The sequence below is a fragment of the Mustela nivalis genome (genome assembly GCF_964662115.1).
Source record: "Mustela nivalis genome assembly, chromosome: 11".
Classification (NCBI taxonomy): domain Eukaryota; kingdom Metazoa; phylum Chordata; class Mammalia; order Carnivora; family Mustelidae; genus Mustela; species Mustela nivalis.
The window spans coordinates 80,817,435-80,831,696 of record NC_139030.1 but is presented as its reverse complement, the minus strand read 5'-3'; the positions used below and the strand labels follow the sequence as shown (position 1 = coordinate 80,831,696).

The 14,262-nt window shown below is 38.4% G+C and overlaps 1 protein-coding gene across 21 annotated transcripts in view; it reads right to left on the bottom strand.

Moving 5' to 3' along the window:
* The window catches only part of DOCK10 (dedicator of cytokinesis 10), a 261,474-nt gene that overhangs the window by 16,974 nt on the left and 230,238 nt on the right, over window positions 1-14,262 (bottom strand). For 19 of the 21 annotated variants that reach the window (XM_082690399.1, XM_082690383.1, XM_082690386.1 and 16 more), the window contains exons 41-50: window positions 13,796-13,908; window positions 11,861-11,998; window positions 11,333-11,515; window positions 10,693-10,803; window positions 8,490-8,705; window positions 6,993-7,050; window positions 6,567-6,665; window positions 3,931-4,037; window positions 2,089-2,211; window positions 1,839-1,952 (exon numbers count right to left, since the gene is read on the bottom strand). In XM_082690399.1, coding sequence (XP_082546525.1) covers window positions 1,839-1,952; window positions 2,089-2,211; window positions 3,931-4,037; window positions 6,567-6,665; window positions 6,993-7,050; window positions 8,490-8,705; window positions 10,693-10,803; window positions 11,333-11,515; window positions 11,861-11,998; window positions 13,796-13,908 — 1,262 coding nt within the window. The remainder of the gene's footprint in view (window positions 1-1,838; window positions 1,953-2,088; window positions 2,212-3,930; window positions 4,038-6,566; window positions 6,666-6,992; window positions 7,051-8,489; window positions 8,706-10,692; window positions 10,804-11,332; window positions 11,516-11,860; window positions 11,999-13,795; window positions 13,909-14,262) is intronic. The other 2 variants (XM_082690395.1, XM_082690392.1) reach the window with 1 other exon arrangement.

Here is a 14,262-nt window from a genome sequence, read left to right as displayed (position 1 = left end):
TTAGTTCAAGAAATGCCGGATGACTCCAAAATGAAGGGAAGCAGGATAATCTCACCTTTTTACCAAACGTTGATTTGCACACAAAAAGTTAAGGTTCAGTATGACTATATGGAGGGAAGTGTGAGGATATTAGAGCATGCCAACAGAGAAGAGAACACTTACCACAGCCTGGAACCATCAAGACCAAAAGAAGGAAAGAGTAAATGTCTGCATTAAAATCTGGTAGGAAAAGAGCAACATTTGTTTCTACCTGTTTAGTATCCCTATATTAGAGACCGGCTGGAGGAACCATCAGGTGGGCAATTGGGCTTTCAAGACTGGACTATTCGTGTCAACTTACTACTTTTTCTTTGGAAGGATTGTAGATTTGAATCTTATTTGTCACTTCCTTGCTGCTCAGTTAGCCTGTGACCATTCCCTGAATACCCTGTCTTTCCCTCTGCCATCCCTCAACACACACATTTCCTTTCCAATGGGGTGTTCCGCCACTTTTCTTGTCAATGTTTCACCAAGGTCAAATATTGCTTCTTTCCTTCATGATGTTCAAGATATCATTCCCTTACCTTCTTCATCCTCCCCTGAAGCTTCCCCCATTTTCTCCTTGCAAGGTACACCATCACTTCAAGGTACACTACACATGTAGACATGTGTAGACCTCACACATGTCTACATTTAGTCTGTATCTGTGGACTGTCTCCACTAGTTTTGGCTATCTCTGCAATCCTGGTGCTGCTATGTGAGGAGGAAAATCTAAGTTGGATGAACTCGTTTATGGTAAGTGGGTAATGGGTAATACTTCTCTTTCCAGGTAGAGAACAGCTAAATCTTTATTAATTCAGAAGTTAGTTTTTAAGCTGCCTTTGGCAATTGGGGGAAAACAGATGTTTTTTCAAAAGACTTTAATGGCAAGCAATATGGAATGACCATGCTGGATTTGACTTCTTCAGCTACTGCCTTTGAACATTCTGAGGAGAAAAAGAAGCTATCGGCAACACTGTCTTATGTGAGGGAAAGGTAGGAAAGGAAACAAGGCAGAGTCATATGAAAATAAAAGGATGGAACGTTCATGCACTCAGGTCAGAGTCCGAGGTATGCCTGCTGCACTGTCATCATGTTATAAGCCTTCTTGAAAAGAAGCAGAATGGTGCCTGGGTTTGCTCCACTTAAAGCACTGCTCAGAGACATTCATAATTAATAGAGAATATGTTACTTAATTTTCTGGCTAATGCTTTGGCTCACTAATATTATTATTCTGGTTCACTGCAAAGGTGGGAAGCTGGGCAAGATAATGCAACGGTTATACTGACCTACAATATAGAAAAAAAAAAAAAACATACAGTGTTCTGCCTGGAATCAGTGGTAGTTTAGAAGGAGGAGAAAAAAAAATGCATGACTGTAAGGTGAAAGGACTTTGACATGGTGGAGGCCCTACGAATTCTTTATTTCCCAGAATGTTATGAATTTCATTCCTCAAAACATGTTCAATTTAATTCCACTTTAACATAGGATGTGAAACTCTAATTAGATATTTGGGGTTAACTGGGAAGAAGATGATGCTGAAAAATAAATGCTCTCTTTCTCCACGAAGTTAGAAATCATGGTTTAACTAGATTTGTATTAAGACCTCTGGATCTCTCTGCCCATTTGTTCCCCAGTTCACTGCATTCCCATGGAAAAACATATGACCCTCACATCCATACATCCCCTCAGACATACCCAGATACACCCACATTCTCTCAATCCATTGGCATGTGGAGTTTGATGTCTCATAGAGAATCAAAGACAAAGTTTCATTGTTTAACAGAATGTAGAGGCCACATAGCTTCTGTTGAACTTACCTGCCCATAAAATGCCACACGATAGTAGCGACCAAACAGCCGTTTCTCTGAGTTGACCACCTCTGCAACTTTCAGGTATGACCGATGAATGTCGTAGTAGAGATCTGATAATTTCTGAAACCATAAATCAAAGGGTTTCATGAAGGTGATGCTGACACAAAAAACAGAGTTTCCCTTTTTTGAACATTGTAAGTAAGTCACCAACTTAAAGCAGGATGTTTTGACCAAAGTCTGGCCTCAGAAAACGTACTTTGAAATCTCTCTGCTTTTCAAAGACAGCGATGATGGGTTTGTTGACGTCAGCAATGAGTTCATATCGCTCAGACTTCCAAAGAAACTCCACACACATGTAGAGCTGTTCCACCAGGATATTCTGTAATTCCCCAAACCAAAATGAGATTTTACACGATTGTGTAAACACAGTGTACACATTGTGGTTCACCCCTGAAACTTGTTTTCAAAACCTTTAAAGTGTCAGTTTTCTTTATAGTAGGGCTGCTATGTCCCCTTTGTTACTGGCATTTACACCATCCTGGAAGGGATGGTGGTATCTTCTTGATTCTTCTCTTTCCATCACTGAATTCATCCTTCAAATCTGCTAATTTGAATCTACAAAATACCTTCAGCTCTGTCTAGTCCTTTCCCTTTCCATGGTCCCTGCCTTAGATCAAACCCCTCTTCCGTTACTTCCAGACCCCATAGTGGTCTTCTAGTAATCTGTTTTCCACTCTGGTCCATCCTATGTGTTGTTCTCCAGGAATCTTTCTTTCTAAAACGTAAATCTGATCTCAAGCTCTCCACCGCCCTAGACCTTTGTAGGAACTCCAGTGTCTCTGAATGGCCATCCAAACTCTCTGGCATGGCACTGAAGGAGCTCCACAGTCAGTCCAACCCCCCACTTGCCACCGACTTTGCACTTTGGTTATACCATCCCGTACCACTTCACTCTCCGAATACTTTTGCACCTCCGCACATTTACCTATGTTGTGGCTGCAGCTACAAGAACCTTATTTCCTCATTTGGCATCTTCAAGTCCCATCAATGCCAAGATCCCGTGTAACAGTCTGGAGAGCTTTTTCATGTATGTCCCAACCATCTGCATCCCAGTCACTGTCACTTAAAAAGTTTCCCTTTAATTGCCTAGATTTATAGTTGTTGGGTCTTGGGCTGGCTAGTCCCCACCCTGAAAAAATTTGTCCTTCTCAAGATTCTAAGCTCTTTGAAAGTCAGCGTTATGTCTTATTTATCTTTGTCCTCCACCCTGAACTCAGTGCCTCACCTATACTAGTGGTTTAAAGAATATTCAGCTGAATCAAAATATATCCTCACTAAAGCAAGTGGATAATATTGTAGGAATCTTTTCAACAATGTCTTTGAAGAAAAGATTCTTAGATGTTATTTGAAATAGTTAACAAATATGTTGTTGCATTTACTGTTTGTTTGCAAGGTATACGAAATCAACATTAACTATATGAATTTTAAGTAAAAATCCACCCCAAAACTTGCTTTCTGTACCCTTTTTTTCCCAATCTATGTAACATTAAAATTTAAGCAATTAGCTGGTGAAATATTTTATTTACTTGATGAGGGAGCTCTGTTTTCTTTATCAGAATTGTTGCTATGTAGATTAACACTAGAAAGCTTATTTTGAATTAATAAATAATAACCATGGTTTGCAAATCAAAAGGTTTTTTGCAGAAACCAGTTAGGCTTTCTGTTCAAGTGTATTTACAAACAAACTTTCTAATGCACTAAAAAGCTGTGGCCAGCTCACAAAATTTTCATCATCCCTTATGACATTTACCAAAGGACCAATGACTTCATATCTTATAGAAGGGATGACATTATATATTTGGGTCCATCTTAGAGAAATAAAGCTTAGTTTAAATATTCATTGAAAATTATGCTTTATCAATGGAATCTGAGGTCTATTAATCTCAGCTTAATTTTAGCCCGCCTTTCGCTTAACCTAAGTCCTATTCTTCAGTAATCTGATTTCTGAATAACATTTTCTCCTCCATATTTAGCTTAATGTAACAGTTCAATGCATCTTTTTACTCAGTTACTGTACGCTAGATTATATTGATCTAACCTCATTGTACGGTGTGTCTTGCATTCCCGAATCTTCTTTCATTGCTCCTTCTTCTTTAATATTTGGTGTAATGCTCAGAAAAGCTGGCCAGCCCATAGAGAACATGCCTTGAGTGGACCAACAAAATGTGACATTATTATTTTGATTCAAATCTTGTTTGGAAAAGATAGTGCCTTTCTTCATGACGTTACAAGTGGTAGTACAATAAAACTCATACAGTCAGTGAGATGGGTAGATAATTCTGTTGATAAATATTCTTTTCCAAGGCAACCAATCATCCTGTTTTATAAAATTGTATAATTTTTCAGATGACATTTTCTTTTAGAAGCTGGCATGGAATCATGGACAGAATATAGAATTTGAAGATAGATATGGTTCTAATATTCTAATTTAGCCAGACTTTGAGCCTGCTTCTCTCCATTTGCTAGGCTGAAGATGTTAATATCTATCTCAAAGGATGGTTGAAGCAATTCAAAACATTAATATTTGAGAAAACACCTGGAATGATCAGTGCATTATGGAAATAATGCCCATTCCTTGCAAATTTTCACTCTTATGTATTATCTAGAAACTTTCTTAAAATTTCCTAGCACTGTGACTACAAGATAAGAAGGAAAAGATCTGGCTCTACAGATAATATATAAAGATAGTTGGTCATGGGCCATGTCCCCGGAGGAAGGACTGGAACTGAACAGTGGGACATTTGAGTAGTCAGGAGCACAGCTTGGAGTGACAGACCAGCCCTTGAACTTTGATCCTATCACAAGCTAACCATGCACCCTGGGTCGGATTGTATCACTTCTCTTGGTTTTCTCACTTGAAAACAGGAGGCCCTAATAGCACCTAACTCAAAGACACATAAGAGGCAACTAATGGAGATATTGCCAGTATAAAGCCCAGTGTGGTCCCTTACATGGAACATGTGCTTTTAAAATTATAGCTAATACTTCTGTGAGGTTTCCATTTTTAATTATCAGCTCATGAGCTATGTAACAAAATGATCACTCCCCAAATGTGCTTGAAATTATAATTAGAATAGTTTTTGCAATTTAATCCTTGCATTAAAAATTCTACTTCCCGGGGCGTCTGGGTGGCTCAGTGGGTTAAGCCTCTGCCTTCGGCTGAGGTCATGATCCCAGGATCCTGGGATCGAACCCTGCATCAGGCTCTTTGCTCAGCAGGGAGCCTGCTTCCTCCTCTCTCTCTGCCTGCCTCTCTGCCTACTTGTGATTTCTGTCTGTCAAATAAATAAATAAAATCTTTAGGAAAAAAAAATTCTACTTCCCTACTTTTTAACATAACAATATTCCTTCTGTAATTAAACATATATTAAAATATATGACAACCCACTAGTAGGGATATATAGCAGAGAAAGTCATGATATATATTTTTCAGGATGATGATTATTACAGTTGTACTTTCTGGAGTTGTTTTTCTTTGCCTGTATTCTTATTATGTGTACATTGTATTGAAGGGGGTACTTTATTCCTCTGATTAAGAAACATCATAATATAAAAGTATATTGAGGACTTCAGATATATACCAATGGATATGAATATATGTTAATGCATCATAAAAATCATTAGACAAAACAGTGATGAGTTTGATGACGTGCAGATAAAAAGGAAGCTAAATCCTAAGTGTGAAACTAAGCAGGAAGATCCCTGCATTTTAGTATGGACAGGAGCCATGATGCTGGGTCTGGTCTCCTCCTCAAGTAAGTGACCTCACTGTCTCACCTTTCATTTTAGTCATTTGGTCAAATGCCTTATTTGGAAAAGCCACTGAGATTTTTTAGAAAATATATGCATATTTAAAAGAACAAGGGATTAATTATGCTTCCAAAATATTGTAACTGGAGTCTATTTACCGTTTGCTCAATTATTTTGATTTTAGTATCTCAGGATTTGTTTCTGTTTTTCTTACACTGAGCTTTCCACTACATTTTGAAAGTTAAGAGAGCACTAGGGAATAGATCGCAGGCCATAACCTTTGGGTTTGAACAAACTTTTGTAAGAGAAAACAAGTTAAATGGATTAGCTATATTGCTAAATGTTTTACAAAAAGTAATTCTTCAGTTATTGTTACAAAACCTTTCATCAAACTTTAAAGATGACATATTTTTCATTAAAGGGAATCAATACTATAAATTATTATGTGTTGCAAGTTTTTTTAATCGGTTTAGGCTTTTAAAAAAGAAAATGGAATATGATGAATATAGAGTCCTGCATATACATTTTTGGCATTCCTTGTTTTGAATGAGTTTTCTTATTACATTTCAAAATTAAAATAGATTTCTCTTGCAATTTTCAACAATTTTAGAATAAAATCCCAAGGGCAAACTCGTATGCAGATTGGTAGCAAATATGGCTATGACTCGTCATCCTAAATATTGGATAAGATGCAGTTCTCTATGCTGAGAAGTTTTCATTTCTAAACTTCAGACATTTGGGTAGATTTCGGAATGGTAGGAGCTTCGAGCTTTTATGAGTGGTAGTTGTGAAGGTCTGAGATAGTTTTTCTTTCAAGAATACATTTCACAGTTCTATCAAAGTCGACTTTAAGCAGCAATGGAATTTCTTTTGCACTGTTCCATGGGGGTAAAGGAGTTTATGTGGGAGAGTTAGGCCACTCACTTCCTCCACCAGGAGCTGTTAGTAATGGGTAGCTATCACAGGGGTGAATATCCTCCAGGAGCAGGGGTGGTGTGCAAATCTTTTCCACTTTCCAGTAACCTATGGTAGTGCGAGATGAGGTTAAGACATTGTTACATGTTAGTGTTAACACAAGCTTATGAGACTATTAATCATTAACCAATGAAACATTCTCATTTTGAACTAAGAGGCTGACGAGTTAGCCTTTTTGTACATAAAATAAACATGATAATGGCCCGAGAGAGCTAAAGTTCATAAGTACTGTATAATTAGAAATGTCTGTGAAAATTAATGTTACTTAATAAAACACAATTGAGATTAATACAACGTAAAATTAATAAGCTAATTGTAACTTAGGTTTCAACCTGTCAACTTCTAGACTTTTATCCCTGCACACGGTCGTCTTACCCTTTCTTTTCAGGTATTCTGCAATGAGGGCAGCTATATGGATGTAGCACATCGCAGCCTGTAATAAAAAAAGAAAACTGTTTCAGAGGATAACACAGTGTGGATTTCACTATTCGTCTAATCAGGATGAATCTTCCGGGGTGAGTCAATATTCCATGTGAGAATATGTGGAGGAATCCTTTTAGTTAAAAGAATCAAAAACAGGAATCAATTTGATTTCTAAAAAGTTCACCATGGAGAATAAAATGGGTATTTGGGAAATTTTGTTTGTGTTCATCTGGGTATAGTCTTCAAGTGGGTGAATGAACTGACCTGAAGAATTTTTCAACAGAAATATCTTCCTTCCTGAATATCTAAGTCTAATGTATATATTTTAAAATCCACAGTTCTATTTCCTTATTAAAACTATAAGCTATAGCACCGGGCTCTAAACTGGGGGGAAAATTAAGCTACCTTCTTACTGTTCCTACTACCAGTAATGGCCCCTTTGGACTATCTACTGCCTCTAAGATGGTCAACACACAAAGTGGTACTTGATTAAATAGTACGGCCTAATGAGCCATGTATGCTCCCGCCAACCACATTATATGGCAACTTTTTAAAAAAGGGTTTTATTTATTTAAAGCCTGACCTGTTGAGGGCTCCAAATGACTTCAGCTTTTCCCTTTAAAGGTTGTGGAGTTATTTCTCCATTTTCTGGGCCGTCCAAGGGAACCAGAGTTTCTCATTCTTGTCCCACCAAATTGCCTCCAACCGGGGTTTCTGATTGGCTCTATCTCTATCCCAGGATCCCTTATATGTGTTTAGAAAAACTTCAGGTGTTAGGATCATCCCAGATAAATTAATCTCTTCCCCAAAGGGGCATATTTCTGAGAATAAGGCAGAAGTTTCCCACTTGGTGTCCAGAAACCACTTGGGGGCTGTGAATTGCTGCATAAAATTCCACCCAGTGTTTGAATGGACATAAAAAAGTTAGGTATTGATTTATAACCTTCACACAGTGCACTCTCCTCACATGGCTCATGGGAGCATTAATATTTCCAACACCAGTTCAGACTAGCTGCAAATGAGGACAGATTACCCCAGCCTGAGATTACACACCACAGTGGCAAACTTCCCCATCCTAGTCCAATTACAGGGAAGGTGTTTTAAAACACAGAACATTAACTTACATAACTCACTTTCCAGACATCCTTACAACCATCCTCCTTAGTCTTAGGCTTTCATCCTTCGTTTCTGCATTGCGTATCCTACAATTACAGCTGATACTAACAACTCTGGCCTTGACTTGGTATCCTTTACATGGAGTTGGGCATTCTTGAATCCTACTTGCCAACTTAATGCACATCATATATCATTGGGTCATATCTAGATACATGGAAAAATATGGTAGCCTACTGTAAATGAAAATTCAATTGTCCTGATTAAATGTCCTGATGATTAAATGTCCTGATAAAGAGGACAATACCAGTGGAGGACCGAGCCTTGGCTAGTTACCTCAGATAAGTCTCCATTTCTCGCGTGAATCTTGGCCATGCTTTCAAGCCATGTCCTCCGCAGCTCGGGGGTGCTTGCATAGGAGTTTGCCAGACTGTACTGGAGATCCACCAGCATCTCAGGGTCCTTCTCATGCTCCTTCATCTGAGCTGTCGCCATCAAAACAGTCCTTATGCGTTTCGTCAGATCTTTCACCTCTGCTGGGAAGTTGCTGTTCTTTGGAAAACAGAGCACCTGGGTCGTTATCTGTTCTTAATCCCTAAGATAGGTTACTTGAAGTTATGCTATTAATCATGGCTTGGCTTCATAGTTTGGTGCACTCTCTATGTTGTTCATAAATATGTACTTTCTTTAGATATGATTCTACATATTGATTGTGGTTGTACACATTTGAACATAAGAACTGCAGTAGACTCCATCTTCTCTGCTCACCTAGCTTCTAGTAAGAGCATCCTGATTGCTCTTTGAAGCTCTCACCTCTCTGGCTCTGGTTCATGTGATTTGAAAGGGTCTACTTCATTTGGGGGCACGGATGTGTAGTCCACCAAACTGGCCTGGCCAATCACCTTCTTCGATCCCTCAAGCCAGTGATTGGTTTAGGAATGATACAAGGTTTAAACAAAGAGATTCAAGTCTGGGACGTTGATTGGCACTACAGAACGAAGTGTTTTTTCTTTTCTTTTCTTTCTTTCTTTCTTTTTAAACAATTTTATTTATTTGAGACAAAGAGAGAGAGCGTGAGCTGGGGGAGAGGGGGAGGGGCAGAAGGAGAGGGAGAAGCAGATTCCCTCTTGAGCAGGCAGTCCCACACAGGGCTCAATCCCAGGACACCAGGACCATGACCTGAGCTGAAGACAGACACTAAGTCAACTGTGCCACCCAGGTGATCTGAGGCACTTTTTCCACTTATGGAATATTCCAATGTCCTCAGGATTTCTGAAAGAGTAAGCTCGTGGGGAGAGCATTTACATTCACTTGTAAATGAAGTAAGCAAAGAGAGGCAAACATCCAGGCAATATGGAAAGGGGACCTGAAAACATGATCATTTTTTTAACATAATGATTATTTAATTAAAAAAACTTTTTTTATTAAATTTTTTCTCAGAAGTATCTGACATACATCACTGGGTGAGTTTAAGGCATACAGCGTGGTGATCTGATATCTATCTATCTATCTATCTATATATCTCAGGAAATGAGTACCACAATAAGTTCAGCTCACAACCATCTTCTCATGTAGATGAAATACAGAGGAAGAAGGAAAAAAAGGAAAAAGGAAAAGAAAATCCCCTTATGATGACAACTCAGGATTTTCTCTCTAAGCTAACTTTTCTGTATAGCATAGACCAGTGTTAGCTACGGTCATCATGTTGTACCTGACATCCCTATCTCTCCTACAATGAGAGGTTTGTATTGGTTGACCACCCTCCCCCAATTTCCCCACTCCCCACCACCTGCCTCTAATAACCACAGGTCTGATTTCTTTTTCCATGATTTTCAGGTTTTTTTTTTTTTGTTTGTTTGTTTGTTAAGATTACACATAAGTGTTAAGATACACATAAGTGAGATCATACAGTATTTGTCTTTTTTGTCTGACTTATTTCACTTAACATAATGTCTATCCATGTTGTCATAAATGGTAAGATTTCTTCAGTTTTATGGCCTAATGCTATTCCATTGAATATATACACCATGACTGCATTATCCATTCATTCACTGATGGATCCTTAGCTTGTTTCCATGCCTGGGCTAGTGTAAGTAATGCTGCTATGAACATGGGGGTACAGCTATCCTTTCAAATTAATGTTGAAACATTGTTTTAATCCCTGGCCTCAGTCATGCCCTGGACTCTATCCCTGGACTTTTTAGTACTATGACTAAAGAAGTCTTCCAAAATTTCTAAATAAATTTGGCCAAGAGTAAGATTATAAGAAAATGACTGTATTTCTGAATGTTTGTGGTTAGTTTTTTTTGCTATATCCCATTCAATCACACATCTTGCAAATTCCACTTAACAGATGACAGACTGACAGTGTTAGAACTGATTATTAATTCAAACAAGCAAACTCAACATTAGCACTCAGCTCAAGTCTCAATAAACAAAATACAGAACTTATATTTTTAAATGATTTTGATATTTCACAAAAGAATTCGGTTTAATTTTATTCCTAAGTCTTTGAAAATGCCCACAAAGCATTTCTTACTTTCATCTGCTTGTCTCCATTGGCAAAATTATTGGTAATTGCAAGGGAATGTTGAAACCGAGAGCCTCCAATCCCAGCATCAGCTATTAACTGGCTTACGGCCTTGATGAGCTAGAAGAGAAAAGAACAATGGAACTTCAAAAGTGATAATTGAGAAATAGCAATTTTAAAGAAATCCATTGGACTGGATGAATACATCTTTGATTTCTCCCTGTGGGTCCCAAGAATAGCATCTTCATGCATTAAATTTTTAGAAGGTCATGTCGTCTAGGGCGTTTCCTATAATTTTAAATATTTATATAAGAAGGTTGCAGGAATCTTGGGATGCCTTAAAGAAAGACATTTCTGCGAGGAGAATCTGGTGGGATTTGGCATTCTAGAGATAGCCTTGGTCTCCCGAGTTGTGTATTCTATTTGATTCTGTTCCCTGGCAGAAGAAAGGAAAAGTCCAAGTGGAGTTACGGACTTTGTTGATTTCTGCCCTCTTCTTCTGAGTGAGAGCTGACTGTGCCAAGGGTCTTCAAGGAGGGGTCTGGTAGAGGAGTTGGTAGCTTTTGCCTTGCAGCCAGGAGGCTTTTATCAGTGCTGGAACAGATGAGTGGTTTTCACAACAGCATTAATGAAACTTGACAGCACTTACTTGTAAGTGAGACCGGACAATTGACTTCTGCTTGTTAAATTCAAAATTCTTCCTCATGAAAAAGTACAGAAGTGCTGATGCTTCAGTCTGTGTTGACCGTGACCTGTGGTTACAGCATTTCAGAACTTCATAGCAGAATGATCCACACAGGTCAGCTGGCCCCTGAAAGAATGCTGAAGGAAACTATGGAAATAGAAGGACTGGTTAAGGGTGGACCATGCTTTCATGTCGCTCTGTTTATGCTCAATTTTAGAATTCCTTAGAACAGAAGGGATAGAATTGTATTTATTTAAGTCTATATTAATATTTTTTTCCCTAGAAATAATCATTCTCTACATTGTAAGTCTCCCATGCATCAATAACCAGTGACAACCCAGAACTAGAGATTAAGAGCTTTGAAATGCTTTCTATTCACCCAACATTGTTGAAACACAGGGATCCTTTCCTCCATACTGAGAGATGTCAGGATTAATATGCATTTATCAGCATCCTTCCCTGAGCTTTCACTGGAACCAGGAGAACGCTTACCTTGCATACAAACAACCTCAAGGAGGCAAACACATGCTTCAGTGCTGTGGCTGACTGGTTGACTTGGAAAAAGAGCATGTAGGTGTCAAAGACCCTCTTCATCATTGAATTTTGACATTCAGATTGTTGGAGCTGCCTCTGGAAATTTAACAAAGAAGTTATTTAGGATGAGTGAAAGGACAACTGTTTTCTTTTGAAAGATATTTATTGTGAACCTACTATGTGGTAGGCACAATTCTAAGTGCTGGAAATTGTAGTGAATAAGGTGATAAGACCTATGTTCCCACTGAAACTTATACAGCAGTGATTGAAAAAATTATGAAATAAGAAAATAGAGCAGAATGATAAAATATAATAAAAAGTAATTTGGGGATAGGGCTACTCTAGACAGGATACTTCGTCAAGACTTCTTTAATGAATGAACTGATATGTGAACTAAAGGAATTGGTTATGGGAAGATCTGAAGGGACTGTTTAGGGAGAGAGAAACAGATAGTACCAGGGACATGAGTTGGGAAGAAGCTTATGAGTTCAAGGTTGAAAAGAAAAAAAAAGAGCCGAGCAGCCTGAGCGTGGGGCATGGGGTGCGATGAGGAGAGGTGTAGAAGATGAGGTCACAGATGAGGTCTCAGAGAGGCTGGTCCTCGTCGGTTTTGATAGGGCCTTGGTGATGTCTGAGATTTGATTGACATTGTCACTGAGTAATAAATAATTAAAATATGGTGTTTGCTTTTCCTATGACCCATGATGACATTTCACCTGAAAGCAGAGCTTTCTTGGCATAATCATTCTGTTTGGTGCAGACTTTATTCAATGGATCCAACTCTTCTGAGTTCAACCCTGAACATCTATAAGCTCATTAGACTGAGCTAATAGTTTAAATATCTTTATTGAGGTTTAGCTGACATGTAATTTCTATAGTTCACCTTTCTAAAATTTTATGTAAATGGAGACATACAATACTAACTTTTTGTTTGGCTTCTTTCGCTGAACATGAGTGAGCAGTATTGTAGTATATGGATATATGACCATTAGTAAAATCCATTCACCTGTTGATGTATATTTGGGTTGTTTTCAGCATTTATTAAAAATAAGGCTTCTATGAATATTTGTGTACACAGTTTTGTGTGACCAAATGCTTTTATTTCTCCTGGATAAATTCTCAGTGTTGGAATGGCCGATCACACGACAGACACAGTTTTAACGTTTTAGACTGCTATACTGTTTTCTAGAGTGTCTGCATTCCCATCATCAGTGGAAGAGACTTCCAGTTTTTCTATACACTTTCCAAAAATTGGTATGGCCAGTCTTTTTAACTCTAGTGATTCTAATAGTATGTGGTGGTATTATTTCACCCAAGCTACATAAATGACAAATAAGCACACGGAAAGATGTTGGGTCTAGCTGTCATTTGTCTCTCCCCTCAAGACTGAAAAAGTAGAATTACACTTCCCTTAGCTGGGCTTGCCTGAGAGTGAAGCAGGAGGACCAAGGAAAAATGTTTATTATTTGACAATAGTGACGTATGTACGTACGTATATCATTTGAACAGTAGTCAACTTCTGTTAAATTCTGAGTCTCATCTTTCAAATTTTTTTACACTCACGCTTATGTTGATTTATGGAAGGTTAGTTGATTTCATAAAATACTTTAAAAATAGGTTCTTGACGACGCCTGGGTGGCTCAGTGGGTTGGGCCACTGCCTTCGGCTCGGGTCATGATCTCAGCAGGGTCCTGGGATCGAGTCCCGCATCGGGCTCTCTGCTTGGCGGGGGCCTGCTTCCTCCTCTCTCTCTCTCTCTGCCTGCCTCTCTGCCTACTTGTGATCTCTCTCTGTCAAATAAATAAATAAAATCTTAAAAAAAAATAGGCTCTTGACTTCCTACGACTTTTCTATCTCCCATTTTATGTTGTGAAGATGTTAGAATCAACTTACCTGGTGAATCTGGGTGAAGAGGGATAGCAGGTCCAGAATAGTTAGGCAAACCTCTGTAGCTATATTGGCCTCTGTGTCCACATGGTGCACAATGTCTATTTCATTGGAGTTGCCTACAAAATATAAGGTAGAACATGCATAAATGTCTAAGAAAATCCCATAAAGGACTTTTTTCTATTATAACATATTCAATGTTTACTGGTATTTTGTTAAGTAATTTATTAAATCAAGTGTTTTTGTTTGTTCAATTACCTTATTGGCTGAATCAAAAACTCTAGACAGAGTCTTTAGTGGATGCTATAGACAGTTGGTGTCACCCCCGCAGATTCATATGTTGAAGCCCCAAACCCAATATGATGTTATTTGGAGGGGGATCTTTGGAGGTAATTAGCTCTTGAGGATGGAACCCTCCTGAATGGGTTAGTGCCCTTATAAAAAGGGACACCAGAAAGACCACCTATCTCTCT